Source organism: Humulus lupulus, chromosome 3, assembly GCF_963169125.1.
Source record: "Humulus lupulus chromosome 3, drHumLupu1.1, whole genome shotgun sequence".
Taxonomy (NCBI): Eukaryota; Viridiplantae; Streptophyta; class Magnoliopsida; order Rosales; family Cannabaceae; genus Humulus; species Humulus lupulus.
The window spans coordinates 9147509-9166561 of NC_084795.1; the positions used below are offsets into that span (position 1 = coordinate 9147509).

General features: G+C 34.8%; 2 protein-coding genes across 2 annotated transcripts; one reads left to right on the forward strand and one right to left on the reverse strand.

Annotated features, from left to right (window-relative positions):
- Window positions 1-13119: 13119 nt before the first annotated feature.
- Window positions 13120-13736, forward strand: LOC133822013 (uncharacterized). Its single transcript, XM_062254209.1, has one exon. It carries the CDS (start codon window positions 13203-13205, stop codon window positions 13488-13490), a length of 288 nt encoding a protein of 95 aa, XP_062110193.1. The 5' UTR covers window positions 13120-13202; the 3' UTR covers window positions 13491-13736.
- Window positions 13737-14324: 588 nt separating this feature from the next.
- Window positions 14325-18517, reverse strand: LOC133822012 (uncharacterized). The gene is made up of 5 exons (XM_062254208.1): window positions 17604-18517; window positions 16916-17082; window positions 15841-16140; window positions 15470-15733; window positions 14325-14886 (listed from the first exon to the last, which is right to left on the reverse strand). Exons 1-5 carry the CDS (start codon window positions 17929-17931, stop codon window positions 14509-14511), a joined length of 1437 nt encoding a protein of 478 aa, XP_062110192.1. The 5' UTR covers window positions 17932-18517; the 3' UTR covers window positions 14325-14508.
- Between the last annotated feature and the right edge of the window lie 536 nt (window positions 18518-19053).

Sequence of the window (19053 nt, forward strand, 5' to 3'; positions counted from 1 at the left end):
CATAGAAAAATGACCACCACAAGCTTCATTATGACAAAAGTTCAGGACACTAAAAATTTCATCATCTGGAATGCAACGTCTCATAATTTGGTCGGGGCAATACTTGAAAAGATATGGGTCATCCCAATAGAAGTTACGAACCTCGACCAAAAATTTACGTTTATCTTGTGCACTCCATGCAGTTGGAAGTTCGCCAGTTACTAAGTAATTAACGATATGAGCGTACCATGGCAACTTAGTGACCGTGAAGAGATGTTCATCAAGGAAGTCATCTCGAATGGTTGGGCCATCAGTGAAATTAGAAAATTCAAGACGAGATAAGTGGTCCGCTACCATGTTTTCAACTCCTTTCTTGTCTTTTATGGTCAGATCAAATTCCTGTAACAGAAGGATCCACCTAATTAAACGCGCCTTAGCATCCTTTTTGGAAAGGAGGTATTTTAAGGCGGAATGGTCCGTAAAGACTGTGATAGGTGAACCAATCAAGTAGGAATGAAACTTGTCAAGTGCGAATACTACAGCAAGTAACTCTTTTTCGGTGGTAGAATAGTTCATTTGAGCACTGTTAAGAGTTCTACTTGCGTAATAGACAACGAAGGGCTTCCCATCCCTTATTTGACCTAAGACGGCCCCTATAGCATAATTGCTAGCATCACACATGACTTCAAACAATAAGTTCCAATCCGGTGGCTGAATGATAGGGGCGGAAGTGAGTTTTGCAACGAGCGTTCAGAAAGATTCCTCACACTCAGGTGTCCAACTGAACACAACATCTTTTGCTAGGAGGTTTGACAAAGGGTGAGCAATTGTCGAGAAATTTTGTATGAACCTCCTATAGAATCCTGCATGCCCAAGAAAATATCGAATGTCTTTAACAGTCTTAGGGGTGGGCAGCTTTGATATGAGTTCAATCTTTGATTGATCAACCTCAATTCCTCGTTCCGACAAAACATGCCCCAAGACTATGCCTGATGGCACCATGAAATGACACTTTTCCCAGTTGAGTACCAAGCCTTTCTCTTTGCAACGTTTAAGCACAGACTCTAAATTGAGAAGGCTTGACTCGAAGGAATCTTCAAAGACTGTCAAATCATCCATGAATACTTCCATACATTTCTCGATCATATCACTAAATATGCTCATCATACATCGCTGGAAAGTGGCTGGAGCATTGCACAGGCCAAATGGCATGCGCCGAAAGGCAAAAGTACCAAAAGGACAAGTGAATGTGGTCTTATCTTGATCTTCTAAGGCAATCTCGATTTGATAATACCCTGAATAACCATCGAGAAAACTATAGAAAGGATGACCTGCCACACGTTCCAATATTTGATCGATGAATGGAAGTGGAAAATGGTCTTTGCGGGTCGCTGCATTTAATTTTCTATAATCAATGCACATGCACCACCCAGTTGTGACCAGATGGTTTTTGTTCAAATTTGAAGAAGAAAGTGTCCGAGAATGATACAAATATTCTTGGGTTGAAGTCACACGATTGTCATGTGATAATGCAACGATTACTTTCTCTCGGTGTTCGCAAGTTTCTTCCAAAATCTATATCGACCACTATTGCAGAATTGTGCAATTTCTTCAGGCAAATATGTTCGAGGACTTTAAATGTTAAAGATATGGAGGAAGCACAAAATGATCTTATTCAGATATTGTGCAAGATGGAGTTGATTTTTCCTCCAGCTTTTTTTGACATAATGATTCATTTGGTATTACATTTGCCAGAAGAAGCTATATTGGGTGGCCCAGTATTTATGAGGTGGATGTATCCTTTTGAAAGGTACATGAAAAAATTAAAGAATTATGTGGGAAATAAAGCTCACCCTGAAGGGTCGATAGCCGAATGCTATGTTGCAGATGAGGCTTTGACCTTTTGTTCAATGTATTTCAAAGAAATTGAAACAATATTTAACCGTCTTGATCGAAATGAAGATGCAACTTATATCCCACGAAACCTTACTGTTTTCCAATCTCAATGTCATCCACTCACAAAGGGAACTTTGAAGCCTCTCAATCATAACACTCGTGAAATAGCTGAGTGGTTCATACTTGAGAATTCTCCTGAAATTGAGCCTTATTTAGAGTAAGTTTATTCCCTTATAAATTAGAACATGTGTGGTTATTATCAGTTTTTTGTTATCAAGAATCGTAACACTATTCTAATTAATAGTGAACACCTACAAGAGATTAGATAAAAATACCCAGATGGTGATCATGATCGTTTGCATAGGAAAAAATTTCGTTCATGGTTTCATAAGAAGGTAGCTTTGAACTTTGAACATTCATTTTATTAATGATATATTTTGTGAATCTAATACCATTTTATGTATTTAGATATATGACTTGCACAAGCTTGGGTCTTTGGAAAATGGTGATGAATTGTTAGCTTTAGCATCTAGGTCAGATCATTTGTCAACCGATTACCAAGGTTGTATAGTCAATGGTGTTCGATTTATTGCACACGACCGAGATAAAAATCGCACCACACAGAATAGTGGAGTGTCTGTTGCCGGAACAGAAGGTTTTAATTATTACAGCACGCTTGAAGAAGTAGTGACACTATCTTTCACTGGTGCATATTCAATGGCATTATTTCGGTGCAAATGGTTCAATACAAATCCAAGAATGAAGAAAACAGTCATTGAAAATAATATCACCAGTATAAATGTAACGCCCCAACTCCAGGGACCGTTATGGTGCACATTGCAAACAGTGTTAAACTCGCTAATCGAGTCATTTGGCCATAAATGTGTAACTAAGTATGATTAGCGGTTTAGGGATTAAAAATTTCGATTAAGATATAACGTTTCACTAGAACGTTTACTGTATACATTGGGATCCAAAAAATATAATTTAAAGGTTTATTACAACAAAATATTTACAACCAGCCGATCTAAGCAGCAAAACAGGGTTTAGCCCTAGTTCCTCTCCTTCAAACCTCAGCTGTGGCGGTCGAGCAACTGCATATATACACATCGTCGCCTAAGCTTTCCAACTCAAGGATGGTCTAGCTTTCTTTTGCCTTTACCTGCACCACATAGCACCCGTGAGACGAAGCCCAGCAAGAAAACTCAATATGCTCATGAACAGTAATAACATGCCATAAAATCATAAGGCACACGCCTAGCAGATATAGCCCTAGCCAAGAAGGCAAGAAAAACCACCTAGCAATGGGTATCCAGGATAAAGAATCCTGCCCTCCTGAATGGATGACTATCAAGTCAGTCTCAATCAGATAAGTGATTTAACACAGATGGTTCCGGTAACCATATCGGGCTGATAGCCCTGGATAAAAGATAGATGACTGATAAGTCCATCTCGGTCAGATGACTGATAAGTCTATCCCGATCAGATGACTGATAAATTCATCTCGGTCAGATGACTGATAAGTCCATCTCGATTAGATGACTAATAAGTCCATCTCGGAGGTCCCATACCCTCTTAGCCATGTGACAAGTAGTCACCTAGGCCTTAGGCCCTGGCTCTAGTAACTAGTCTTAGACTAGGCAAGCGCTTATAATTTTCATCGACCTTCAGGTCGGTCCAGCATTAATAACCCATATGAGTCATTCAACGATGATATCGATTAGATCTAATCTTCATTTGGCTCGGCGTTCATGACGCTATGCCATTTCTGACTCTTAGGTCAGTAAAACACGACCAGTGTTCAACCCATTGTGAACTTGACTAGTAAATCACAGCTTCACAGATGGATCTAACACTATTGCCGATTCTGACTAATAAGTCAGTGCCATACACAGGTAAGCCATGCCACCAAACATATATCATATGTCAAATATCCAAATAAAGGGCATTCAGCATGCTTACTCAATAAATACTAGCACAATTAGGATCATGCATAAACACAGAGGCTCAAGCTCTGAACAATATCATACTTAGTATACAAAGCATGTCCTAATCACATGTTTCTCGTGCATCATATACATCATATTTACCCACTTGACATGCCTCAACAATAATCATGCATGCCACATTTAATAATCCAACATGCATCAATAATAACCATGCATGTCACATATACACAGGGTGCAGTTTTCTTACCTTTGGTCCAAGTACAGGTTACCAATAAATGAGCCACAAGCACGACCCTGATTCCAAGCCCCTAGTGGTAACCTAGTCACAACCATGATATAAAACCTCATCAAAATGGGTAAATAAATACTTCCAAACCCAACCCAAGCCTCCGGGACAACAAATCCCACTCAACTAGGTAGTAGGATCGATCCCAGGCCCTTAGAGTTAAGTTCCCATGCTCAAAACATCAATTTGGCCAAAAATGGCACCAAGCGCCGCGGCCCTCTCGGCAAGCGCCGCGAACCTTAGGCAAAACAGAACCTCCATCTGCTTCTTCAAGCCTGGGCCGCGGTGCCCAAGAACAGGGTCGCGGCCCTACCTCGAACCAGCCATTTTTCCCCGTTTTTAACCTTTTAAAACCTCCCAAAAACATATCCAAACATCTCCAAACTCAAAAATCAAAGTTCCCAAACATTCCCATCATCCAAAACCAATAAAACCCAAGTCTCAAATCACCCAAAAACTCATCAAAACACAAAGTCCAATTCAAGCTTAAAAACTTTAAAAACTTAGAACTTAAAACTTGAATTACCTCTGATTGAGTTGTTTCAAACTAAATCCTCCGGCTAATAAGCTTCTAATCTTTCCTAGGATCGCTATGCTTCGATCCTCGCCTGATTCTGAGTCCTAGAACTCAAGTTATCTTTGAAAATACGATCGGGAGACAAAAAGGGAACTTAGAGGGAGTGAGAACGTACAGAACGTTCTTTTTATTCTTTTAATATGTTACTTCAAGCTTAAGTAGCCTTAACCAAATCCTAACGCTCGGGGTCCCGAAAACACTCCCGGGGCAAAATAGTCAAAACCTCCTGAATTTCCCCCTAATCTTACTAACTCCCAATTTATCACCAAATATTAATTCTCATTACCCAATAACCTGGTAATGCTCTAAATACCCCTTGACTTACTCCAAGTCAAGCTTAAATCTCGTTGTGACTTTCCCACTAGCTGAGTAACCTTGGCATAACTAAATAATAATATAGCACCACACACACATATCACATATATGCCAAATATGCCCGAAATGGCCAAAATATGAAAATCACCCAATTACTCAGAAATGGGTTCACATGCATATTTAATACACCTAAACATGCATATTATTATTTAATAACACAATATAACAATTATGGCCCTCCCGACCTCCTAATCAAGGTCCTAAACCTTATTAGGAAATTTGGGGCATTACAATAAATGTCAATGGTGAATGGTACAAAGATGAGCCGTACATACTTGCTACTCAAGCTAAGCAAGTTTTCTATCTCGATGATTACTTAGAGATCGTGATTGGAAAGTTGTAGAAGATGTGAATCATCGACAGATTTGGGACATTAAGGACAATTCTGATGAGGTTAATGATGTTATTGATGTTGAACATGAAACAAGTTCATCAAATTTTGTGTTGACTGTGGACCTCGGAGAGTGTATTATGCAATCTGATCAACCTGCTGCATATGTTAGAGCTGATGAAGAGGGTGACGACGAAGCTAATATGTTAGAACATGAGGAAGTCGCAGATACAGAGGATGAATTGTTAGTTAAGCTTTGTGAAGATGAAAATGTGTCTCCGATTATTAATGGAAATGATAGTGATTACTCTGTTTAATTTTTCTATTTGTGTAACAGAACTATATATTTAAATATAATAAATTTTTTTTTGTAATTATTATTATTATGAATTGAATGTGATATACTTCTACTTTAATGCTAATTACTAACTAAAATTTTTTAAACTGAAGTATAATGTCAGCTGATATAGCAACTTATCACGGCGGAGATGGTGGGGGTCAAGACCCGCCAGATCCTTCTAGGGTACCATCATCTTGCAAGTCAGGTTAAATATTGCATATCAAAATTATTTTTAGAAATTATATTGTTAGAGAAATATAACATCAATACTAATACTGGTTATTGTTAATAAATTTTAAAGCCCCGCCGACGAGAAGAAAATGTCGTGGCCTTGCTAGTAATAATGTTCTTGAAGAATGAAGGAAAAAAGTCGGGAAACCATTGGATCTAGAGCTTGATCCTGCGACGAAAAAAGTGGTTGGGCAGGACGATCAAGCTTTTATTCGCATGTTGGGCACTCTAGTTACCATTTTGTGTCCGGGACATTACTTGGATTTTGCTGATGTACCTCAACAGTTTAAGGATCAAGTGCTTGATCGTATGAGGGTAAAAAAATTACAAATCTTGTACTTTTCATTATTTATTTCCATTATTTATAAAGTCATCTAATTTATTTTTCTTAATGCAGTATTACTATAATATAGACGATCATTCACAACGTGAGTCAGTTCTGGCAACTGTCAACAAGGAGATGGGTGAAAGATATCGCGAGAGAAAGAACAATAGACATAAACACTTCAAAAGTCATTATGCTGGACCAGAAGATTTGGAGAATGTCCTCTCTAAGCCACCTGACCATTGCACTAAGGAGGCTTGGCAGAATATTTGTGAATTGTTTTTTAGCGAAAGATTTTTGGCTCGTTCCGCTAAAAATCAAGCAAACAGAAAACAAATGAAGTATGTAACAACACAAGGCACAAAGTCGTTGGCAGCTAAGCGTCACCAATATGTAAGTGAAGATGTTAATTTAATTTTATAAAATAACACATTCTGAAACATTTTGTTTACATTTGTGTAGGAGATTCGAGATGCGCATGTTGTTGATACTTGGAGGGATGCTCATATGAAAAAATCGACAAAATCTTTTGTCAATGAGGCAGCTCAAAAAGATTATGTAAGTGAATAGTATTGTTTTCTTGTTTCTAATGTTTCTAATTTTTGTTTATAATGTTATCTTTATACAGGAAAAAATGGCGGCAGAGGTTCATAGGTCACATCTTGAGAGGCAGAGTCAACAACAGAGTGAGGAATATCTTAATGTATCTGGCGTTGATTTGTCCCCGGTCGATCAATACGAGATACTAAGTAAAGTACTCGGGGAGAGATCTGACTACCAAAGAGGAGTGGGTTATAGGGCGAAAGGGAAGGCAAGAAAGACAACCTCTAGCTCTACAGATCAAAGTCAGCCCCAAGCAAATACTGCTGCTACGCCTAATGAAGATATGACTACTATGGCTCTGATGATGAAGGCAATGCGTGAGACGCTTCAGAAGGTGGTACCTGAGCAACCCAGTAATCTGTATGACCCACGGTTTGACAGTTTTCTGCAGAGGTATTTGCCACCACAATCTGAAGGTGGTTCGTCTTCTCAGAGTAACACTGCCAATCCTGACCTTCATACACCGCCACAGCAGCAGTACCAGCCTCATCCACCATATCCGCCACATGTGTCGTCGCAATAACCTCCTCAGTATCAAAACCAATACATTTTTGGACGCTCTTCCCAGTCTCCTCCACTATATTTTAGCTTTACCGATTTTCAAGGAGGATTGATGCAGCCTCCGCTACCTAATGTTAGGTATGGGGAGGTTGGAGGTTCGTCGCAGCAACCATATGTAAGATATGGTGAGTTTGGGGGCGGGTCGCAGCCACAGCCTTGAGATCAGTTTGGGGACCTCACGCTCGGACGATCATCACAGCCACCTTATATTCCTTCATCGCCACAGCCACAACCGTCGCCCTCACCGCCACAGCCACAGCCATCGCCCTCACAGCCACTCCAAAATGTTGAAGATGAGGACAATTTCAATATTAATCTTAATGATTTTATTTAGTTATTAGTTTATGTATTTGGACTGAATTAATACTGTATTTATTTTTAATGACAATAGCCATATTAGCTAGGTTGATAAATATTAAAACTATTCACATTAATTTTAGTATTAGTTATGTTTAAATTAATTAAATGCTTATTTTGTTAAATTTTATTATGAATTATTTTTAAAAATAATTAAATTTAATAAATATTAATTTATTTCAAATAAAATTTAAAATATATTATAAAAACAATATTAGCGGCGGACCCCGCGGCTAATAATAATGTATCTGACAAAAATATTAGTGGCGGGCTCCGCCGCTAATAATATTATATCAGCGGCGGGTGTGTCAGTCCGCCGCTAATAAGCATTAATAGCGACAAATAATTTGCGGTGGGTCACTGCCGCTAATGCTTATTAGCGGCGGAGGACGCCGCTAATGTGGTCAATTCTTGTAGTGAATATTACAATTAACCAATTAATCTTTCCTAGAAAAAGTTGCACTCACATAAAATTTTCACGGGATTTTTACTATTATTATTTTAATGAAAAAAGATAATGCATATGATGACTAATTCAATATTAAGTCAAACAATACAATAGTATTATTTTTCAAAATAAAAAAATGGAGTAATATATGATTTATAACTGTATAGTTGGTGTTGAATTGATAATGAGTTGACGCATGTTTAATAAATATAAGTTAATTGTAGACTACCATTCTTCACGTCATTTGGTATATGATCTCTTATCTATTAAAAAAATAAATAAATCTCCAAAATTTATCTAAATTATTATTTATTTTTTTGGATTGTTTTAACCTTAACCCTATTATCAAAATTAGGTTGGTAATAATAATAAAACATTAGATTATTATTAACATTGTTTTAATCCAGGAATAGTAAAGCTATATAGCTATTAGCCTAGGAGACTATATAGAAATAACTAATTATTATATTCAAGCCTACTATTAATGAGATAAAATTAGATGTTTACAAAGGAAATGTTAGTTACCAAAAGAAATATCACAATTGAAAAAATATATATATTTATTTTCTAATAATAGTTTTACCTTAAGCCATTATTTATTTATTTTCTAATTAAGCAACATTAATATCATTTGGAAATGTAAACATATGGGAGTATATGCCAATCCATATATTTTTTTTATTTAGTGAAAGTGAAAATGAAATAATTATATTAATTATATAATAATATATATGTGTACTATCGAACAATGAGTAAAAATATAATATTATAATTACATATCAAAAAACCAAATAAAAGAATTAATAAGAGTGTATTTATAAATATGTAAAAGAAATGGGTAAAAAAAAATATGTAAGAGAAATTTAAAAATTAAAACCAAAGAGAGCCTAGGCCTTCCCTGGTTTATCATTTACCAGTCATCTTCCTCCTCGCATATATTCCACCATTTAATTTAATATAGTGTGCTAATTTTAATCGAATTTTTGTAATAAACAAGTTTTTCTTTGGTTCAAATCATCTATTAGTTTAAAAAAAAATTAAAAAAAACTTATTAAATTCAAGTTAATTAAATCCATCCAAAAGTTCCTATTAAAATGTAATTCACATATTACATAACAATCCATAAAAGATCATAACATAACAAATCCATTATCCAAAAAAACTAAATTCATGTTTACTTAGATTCCTTATAATTTTTTAATATGGTAATTGTTAAAATATATAATTATCTTCCAAAAAAAGAAAAGAAAAAACTATATATTTATAATGGTTGTCGGTTCAAGATTTTTTAAAAATATATATATATATATAATTATTGGGAATCAATTTTGTGGTATGACAATTTGTATATATATTTTTTTAAAAAGGAATGACAGTTTGTATTTTATGATGATCATAAGATCAAAATTCAAATATTTATATATTAAGATATAATTCATACTAATATTTATATATTAGTATCATCACCATAATAGCTTAAAGCTCATTATGTCTGATACTATCGAAGTTGGCCACTTCTCATGTAATCCGACCTTTGACCAAGTTTTCAACTACAACCACCCACCCACCCCTTTACACGTGATCAAACTAGGTAAGACCTCTCTCTTGAATAATCTATATATGTATAGTAAAACTTCTCTCTCTATACTTATATATATAGTTGTATATACGCGTGCATATATATATATAGTTGTATATTTATATGGTATCATTGAGACTTGAGAGGGGGCATGTGACCCTTCTTGTCTTCATTTAGTCATTTTTCTTTTTTTGACAAACCCTTCATTTAGTCATTTACTATTGCTATGGAAGTCTTACTCATATGATACCTCTATATATAAATATGATACATCTATCTATAAATATATAAGGAATTTTTTTTAGGTTTAATCACCACTCGTAGTTAATTTTAGTATTTTCAGTATATAAATAAATTGTAACTTTATTTTTTTTACACGACGGTATATAATATAGATATAAGAGGTTTCTTACAAATTTTCAAGAAATTTCGGATAGTGTAGGAGGATGCTAAAATTAAGATTTAAATAGCTTATTGCACTTGTGTATGAATATTGAAACAAAAATGTGTGCAACAAACTGATTGAATCTTGATTTCGGCATCCTAAATCATTAAAAAAAATTTGAAAATTTGTAAGATGTCTCCTATAATTACATTATCTACTATCATATAAAAAAGTTATAATTGCATCTTGTTTATGTACTAAAAATATTAAAAATAAGTAAGGTAGTGATTAAAAATAATCACTATTATAGTGGTACCATTTATATAATATATATCAATTATATATAGACATTATATTATAGAGTGATTGTTTAGTTGCAATTTGTTTACTTCACAATCTTTATTGTTAGATTGATGGAATGATTATTAGTCGAATGAGTATATAAGGGAAAATCCAAACTATATTAAATCTAAATCCAAATATATAAAACAAAACATGCATGATGCATCCTCTTTTTATATAAAGGAAACATAATATGCCTTACATATTATATTATATAGAGTTTATATATTTTTGGACTATATATTTTGTCTCATTACCTGTTTGAATTTTGTATTTTGACAAATTATTTTTTGGACTCTATATTTTGTAAAATAGTTAAAATAGAACCCTAAACTCAATTTTGATGAAGAAAAAATTGAATATAATAACACAGTTTTTAAGCAGAATGATTTTATTTTTGTTCTGAATTGTTAGTTTGATAAATTATTTGTAATTTTAGTTGAGAAAATATTGATCAAAATCGGGTTTATGGTTTTATTTTAACTATTTTACAAAACATAGGGTCTAAAAAATAATTTGTCAAAATACAAAATCCAAACAGATAATGGGAAAAAACACCAAATCCAAAAAAAAAAAAACCCTATTATATATATTAATAGAGGTGGTTTAGCATTGTATTCCAAATTCTATGAAAGAATTTTTGTAGAGATATGAAAGCAAAATAGGAAAATTTTACAATTTAAAGCTTTTACTAATTTGTAGCAAAGAAATAACAATTTAAAAAAAAATTAACATGATTTTCTTACCATTATCATATAATTGATTAGAGATATTTTTTTTAAGATAAAAACATCTTTAAAAAGAAATCATAATATTCGTATGAATTTAATTTAAGTATGTCACGCTACTACTGCACCTTCTTCTCACCCCTTTTAATTAATATATTAAGTTTTTATCATTAACTTGTGATTTATAATAGTGAAAATTAATAATTTTGGGATCAGATTATTGTGGTACACTATTCCAGGCAATGAAAGTTACAAAAAATTGACTCAGTCTTACATGGATGGCATGGCAACCATTACTGTGTCATTTTCCCAAGAACAAAATAAGATTCCACACATTCCATCACATAGCTTTCAGTTTCTTTTTCTTTTTCTTCTTTTTCTATTTTTTTATTAAAAATAAATAAATAAATTAACCAAAAAAGCCTACTAATTTCATTATTATGCTAAAAAAAAGACTTTCAGTTTCGTTTTTCTTCTTTACTCAAAAAAATTTCATTATTAAGCTTGGCAAAAGTGGAAATCTACCTTATTATTTTGGTTGTACTTATTGATTTTATTACATGCTTATCCCTTCCCAAAATATAAAAATAAAAATAATATTGTTGTACTATCATAATAGTAATCATATTTTCTTTGGGTCATTTATTGAGACCATTACCATCAAACTAAAACAGCAAACTCTCAATTTTTGGCCACCTAATTCCTGTTATAAAGATTCTTTTTCTCTTACTTAAAAATCTTGAGAAATAGAAGAAAAATAGGTAATATTTCACCACCAATAGTTCAATAAATTGGTTAGTTGCCAAATAATTTGGTTATACATTAGAAAAACTCATGATAGTTATCAAAGGCGCAAGTCAAAAAGTCAAATTCTTTTTTTTTTTTTAAAAGTCAAATTAAAAAAAATTAGGATCACTCAAACAAACAAGTGTAAATACCAAAAGGAGAAATCAATTTTATTTTTTTAATTTTTTTTTTATGGTTTCACACCTTATTTTATCTCTATTTTTTTTCCACATGAGGCACCATGTTTATCCTAAGAAAACACACAATGCCCATTTATTTCCACTATCACACACATGTATCTTACCTTAGTAGTGTGAACAAACCAAAATTTATCAACTCCAAAAACTAGTAATAATAAAAGAAAGTCAAACGTATTGTGTCACCAACTTCTTTTTTTTTTCTTTTTAAAAAAAAAAAAAAACTAATGTAGAGATATTATAAATTTAAATATTGATGTCTATTAACGCATGGAAATTACATAGTAATAAGATATATTTTATAGAAAAAAAATAATAAATTTATCTTAATTAGTTAGTACTTTAACTTCACACTTAAAAACAATTTGTTTTCTTCATCAAGATGGAACACGAGTAATAATAATATAGTAGTTTTGATTGAAACGAAATAACTAATCTTGGAAATATAATTAAGAGATAAGTATCAAAGTGTATGTGAAGATAAGGAGAAATTAAAAATAGTAATAATAATATATCCAAAAATAATAAGCACTTTCTTTGTATAAAAAAAGTTATTGATTTTAATTTTATATTATATATATTTTTTGCTTAAAGATTTAAAATATATTATTTATGCCTTTTTTATGTGCGGCAATTGATTTTTTTTTTTAATAGGGTGCATAATTTTCTAAAAATAAAAAATAGGGTGCCGACTGTGGATAAATAAAATCTTTTCTTTCTCAAAATAAATAAATAAATAAAATCTTCAATCTTATTTTTTTTTTTGGTTGAAATTCCATTTTTGTCCCATACCCATGAAAACGGCCATATAAATAGCCCCAATCCCATAATAAAAGATAAGAGACTTGAAAAAGAAAGAAGGAAATACACAAAGGCTGCTTCTGAAGGTGTTAGTTAGAGCTTTTCTTCTCCATACTATACATATCAATGGCGGATCAGCGCAACAAGATGATGAAGATGAAGTTGAAGATTAGCATCGTTAACGAAAATCGTTTCAACGATGAACAAGAAGAAGCCTCTTTGAGAGTTCCGATTCCGATTCACAGCCAAGTGGTGAAGATCAAGAAGGAAATCGAGAAGATCAGACACCCTTCGCTTCAGGAGTCGGACATGAGACGAATTCTTCTTCTCCGCAACGCCTGCACCAGGCTTCAGCAGCACACGCGCTCTCCTCTCGGATTGGCTGAGCGACCTCTCTCCCTTGTTGGGAATTGAATATATGATAATAAGATAAGCTTCAATTTTAATGGAAGCTCTCTTTCTTTTCTTTTTTGCTGGTTGAACCTCTTTCTTGGTAGTTGTATATAGAAACAGTAGTCGAAAGTTAGTGAAAAAATGGAAAAATGAAACAGTTTCTTTCTTCTATAAATGACGTTTTATTTTTGGTATAATTGTTCCTTGATTACAAAGCTTTACAGTTATGGAGGATATGATCAAATCTTATTATTGTTTGAGTACAAAGCTTTACAGTTATGGCGGATATGATCAAATCTTATTATTGTTTGAGTACAAAGCTTTACAGTTATGGCGGATATGATCAAATCTCATTATTGTTTCATCGTAAACGTTTTGATTTGACTGCGTCTGTTTATCTCTCTGTTTCGCGTCATTGTTTGAGAATTTGCTTCTAAAATTCGTATTTTCTCGCGGGAATATTCGCATATCAACATTGCATTCCTTTTTGTCTTTTTATATCCAATCAATCATTTTTTTTAATTTAATAATATTCTGGCTTCAATGGATCGAAATCAAAAGATTATCATTATATTAATTTAATACCAATTAGAGCTCTAAATTTCCATGTTCACAAGCTCAAAATAAAGATTTCGCCAGTCATTTTACTCAAGTCTCGATACCCATCTTTTGTCAACCAAAAAAAAAGTCTCAATACCCATCTTTTGTCAACCAAAAAAAAAGTCTCAATACCCATCTAGTAAATAAAACTTGAAAATCTCATTTTACTGTTTTTTTTTTTTTGTATTTATTTTAATAAAAGTCTGGCTTCAATTGGATTTAAGTCCAAGTTCATATAATACAAACATCATGAGATTACTAATTATAGCTCTAATTTTTTATTTTTATTAGCTCAAAATAAATATTTCTCGAAAGTCATTTTACAAAACTCTCAATACCCATCTAAAACTTGAACAGCAATATTGTTTTCTTAAAAAAATCTGATTTTGGCAATAAGAAACCTAAATGCCTTGAACAAATAAATAAGGCTTACAAAAATTCAGTCTTGGGCAGTGACCGTTTCTTTCAATGACAGTAACTTCACCCTCCTTGTGAGATTTTTCATAACATCAATTATCACGGATTTTTTTTGAATTCTAAACTGGATAGCCAACTCTGTAGAGCTTGAAACATCCTTTGTCAAGAGTGATTCATCTTCCATGATTTTAGTTGGGAAGTGTCCGAGTGCAATCACGCAAAGGGCAATCATTGTGCGAAAAACGGCTACTTCATTTGCAACCCCAAGAGGAGCTTCGGCTGATAAGGATTTCAGTGTCTCCAAATCATGCTTCTCAACTGCTTCCATGTCATTCGCCAGAAGTACTCTTAATGCCGCCAATAACCGACCTTCTACCAATTCCGGACCCCCTAGGCTTACCTGTTTAGGAGAAGAAAAACCCAGATGGATTTTAATGAATGTTTGAGAAAAATCAAGCTTAAGGGATTCAGGATTGTGTTTAAGTTGATCAATAGAACCTTAAAATAACTTTAACAAAGGCCGTTTTGTGAACTCTACTCAGAACCAGGGTAAGTAATCAGATATATCTTCCTACTCAGTTACAAGCACATGAATTCTGTGCTTTAGGACACTCCATAAGATATGTTCTGTAAAATATTCTTCACATGTCCATAGCTAAAGCCTAAAGGCATGAATTATGGAACACATGCCAATAACCAGCTTCATGTTAGCAAAACCAAGTAATTCCAAAAACTGAATTTCCTAGAACTAAATTTGAGGAAAGAGAGAATTTAAGCTTTGCTAAGGATTAGAGAAACAGAGAGAGAGAGAGAGTTGCTTAAGCCCATGTAAAATGTATAAAGAGGTTTAAGAGAATACAAACTTCGGTAATTTTGATAAGAAAAAAAGGCAATAATAATAATAACAATAATTGAAAGATCAGCAATAGAAAAAATGATAATATCCATTGAGTAGAAAGAGCAGGATAGAAGAGAGCACAAACCTTGAGATTTGAAGCCTCTCCCTCTAAACCTAGCTGGCTTAGAAATTGTTGCTGCCATGGAGAAGGTGCAGAGAAGCTGGGGGAAGAAACTCCAGCAGCCATGCTTGCTGCATCCAGAAGGGCTCCATCGTATCTCAGCTCGATACAGTCATAAGGGTTTGACGTTATCACAAATCCATAATCCAGTAGAAAGAAATCATTATTTAAACAGCCATAATTAATTGCTAAAGGGTCATTCTGTTTAATTGCTGTTTCTGCCACAACCTGATTTGAAAAAGAATTTAAATTGGTCACAATGAAAGGATTATTTACCCTTAATTTCCTATTCAGAAACAAGGTTTGTAAAATTTGTGAAGGATAAAAAAAAATACCTTCACTAGCATCTTTGTATTATCCACACCTTGCTCCTGAACTATTCGAGCATTGGGTTCAAAGCTATGATTACACATGTCAATGAGAGGAAGCATCATGGGATCATCCTGGCAAGTACCATCTGGGAGCTTTTTACCATGTAGCCGAAACGCCCTAGATGAGACTGCTGACATTGCCCATCCAAGGGAAGATGCATCCACATCTAGACCACCAAATGGGTGGTCACTTTGCTTCAAATTTTCAAGAGCACGTCTGACTTCTTGTTCAAAATCAAGAAGAAATCGGCATCTCTTATTCACCTGAAATAAGTAGCCACAACTACTTCAAATAACTGCAAATAAAAGCTTTCAATCACAAATCCAAACTAAGCAAAAGTTACAGAGACCTCTAGCACAGTAGTTGCAAGAAGACTAGTTTCATTGAGTCAAATTTGCTAAATTCTAAGTCTGGACTTAATTATTTCATTTCAATTTTAAGAGGTATTATGTAAGAAAGCACTACCTAAATTGATTATTTTGCTATTCATTCAACTCCATTCTAGAATCAAGATAAAGATGAAACTAGAGTTTATATTAGTTATTGCATAAACTATGAAACATAGTTATCTCTTCCTCCGGTAGTTTAGAACCCTCCTTGAAAAGTAGATGTTCCACTTCAATAGGAGAATAATGTCCATCTAATTTAACCCTCAAATCACAATAATAGTAATGCAAGTGCAGAATACACTAGAGATATTTCATAATTTATATGTAAATAGCTTGTCAGCAAATTGTCAACATTTATCATAAAAATAATTAAATAAATATAAAACATCATGAACATCTTATTGCTTTTGTTATTTCAAAGCTCAAACATTGGTACTTCCTTGGCCTGTGTATATAAACTAGACATTAAGATACAACTAAGGCATTTTCATAGCTCAGAATAATACTCCAATTCTAAAAAAAATCAACCAAAGGATAAACTCCAAGTTTAGCAATTTGATATGACCTGATCAAGAAAATTCAGCCACGTATTAAACCTAATCACTCCATCTCCACATAACACTTGAGCTTTGGTTATCATTTAAAGTACCTGATAAAGAAGAGGAGCATACTGCAAGTTCTTAATATCCTCACCAGGGAAGAAAATTGGAACGCTGTAAGCTTCGGGGAGATTGCTGATGTATGGCCACCAAAAGGATCCGACCTTTGCTCTTTCTTGCAGAAGCTTCAAACCCAATTTCATCGCCCATAGTTCCTCTGCCAAATGCTTCCTCAGTGTCCATTTTACTCATATTCAAAATTCAGTATAGCCTAATGTACAGAACTTGAAGTTACCAACCTATTCTCAGTAAAGAATCCAAATTCTATTTACTATGCAAGTGTTGTCAGACTTAATATCTTTGAAGTTTGACACATGTGAAAAGATCAACCTAAGCTAAGAAACTGAGACATTTAAAAAAAAAAAAAAACTTTCCTAGTGTCATGATGCCTCACTAGTAGAATAAATATATCAAACAGGTGAATATATAAGAAACACTAGGATTAGCAGAGAGTTTAATCTACTGGTCTTGTACACTAGACTTCAAGCATTGCCATCAATCACATTTCTAACTTTAAAAGATTTAATTTTTAACATCATGATCACGCTTTTACTCAATGTTCAAAACAAAGTAAAAAATGGACATATACGAAAAACCCAATTGACTAAAACAGGGCAGAAGCTATCTAAGTGAATGAAATAATAATCAAAGCTATGAAAGAAGAAAAGGGAAACCCACCAGGTACTTTGCGAGCAAAATCGACCAGAACGGAGTGAATTTCGTCCGATTCAAGAGACCCAAACCTCAAAGGAATATGTTCAGGAAGAGCAATGAGTTCGGACCCCTTTGGAATTTCCTCAGACGCAAGAAGCCCAAGACCATGGCTGCTGTCTTCGCCTATCTTCAATGCCCGGTGTACGAACCCTCCTTGCCTCCGGACCCACTTGACCAAGTCATGCGGCTGTGGCACCAGGCGCCCAGGATAAGAAGCTGAGGAGGAAGCGGCGGTGCACGTTAGAGGGCGAAAGTGAGTCAGAGAAGCCATTACCATCTTCGAAGCTGCCATTGTCGTTTGTCGTCTCGACTCGAATGCACTTCAGTTCAGTCACTCCGATGCTTAAAAATAAATCGTCATGTTTATAGATGTCGTATTATATCACGCCCTGTCGTTTGCAACCAAACCCGAACTGTATTTACAGCAAATCTCCCACCCGAAAGACAACCCGAGAAAACCGACCTACCCGTTGTGGCCGCCCGATAACCCGAAAAACCGACCGCTCTCTAGGTGACATCTTCGGTGTGCATGATGAGAGGAGGCGGAGATGAACATTAGAGGTCGGAAACTGCTTTAGAGAAGCCATTGCCACCCACCCATGTCCTCACTTAGCACTCTAAACGGATTGGCATTGCATTTTCAGAAATGTCGCATTGCATCGGGCTGTGTCGTTTTAATAGCAACCCGATAATATCATTTTACAACCCGGTGATAACCCGAAGACAACCCGTGACATTTGCGCCGCCATTATTGGGGAAATAAAGCTTGCAAACCTCCGTGGACGACGGCTCTTCTTTATGGCCGCCTGGTTGAATGAAGGCATCGTTGTTTCCTTCATCAACCCGAGCTCTGGAATTACAACCCGTGTAACCCGAGAGCAGAAATTTCCAGCCCGAACAACCCGTTGTGGCCGCCCGCTGACCCGATAAACCGACCGCCGCTGGATGCTATCTTCGCTGTGCATGATGAGAGGAGGCGGAGATGAACATTAGAGGTCGGAAACTGAGTTAAAGAAGCCATTGCCACCCACTTCTGTCCTCACTTGGCACTCAAAACAGATTGCCATTGCATTTTCAGAAATGTCGCATTGCATCTGGTTGCGTCGTTTTGCGAGCAACCCGGTACTATCAGTTTTCAAACCGCGCTAGCCCGAAGCCAACCCGTGACATTTGCGCGGTCACTTTTGGTGAAATAAAGCTTGCAAACCTCCGAGGACGACGGTTGTTCTTCATTGCCGTCTGGTTGAATGAGGATACTGTTGTTTTATTCATCAACCCGGCCTTAGAAAACTTCAACCCGTGCAACCCGAGCTGAGAAATTCCCAACCCGTGAAGCCGACTGACTACCCGCCAAACCGACCGCCGTATAAGTTCCATCTTCCGTGTGCTTAGTGAGATATGGGGAGACGACCAT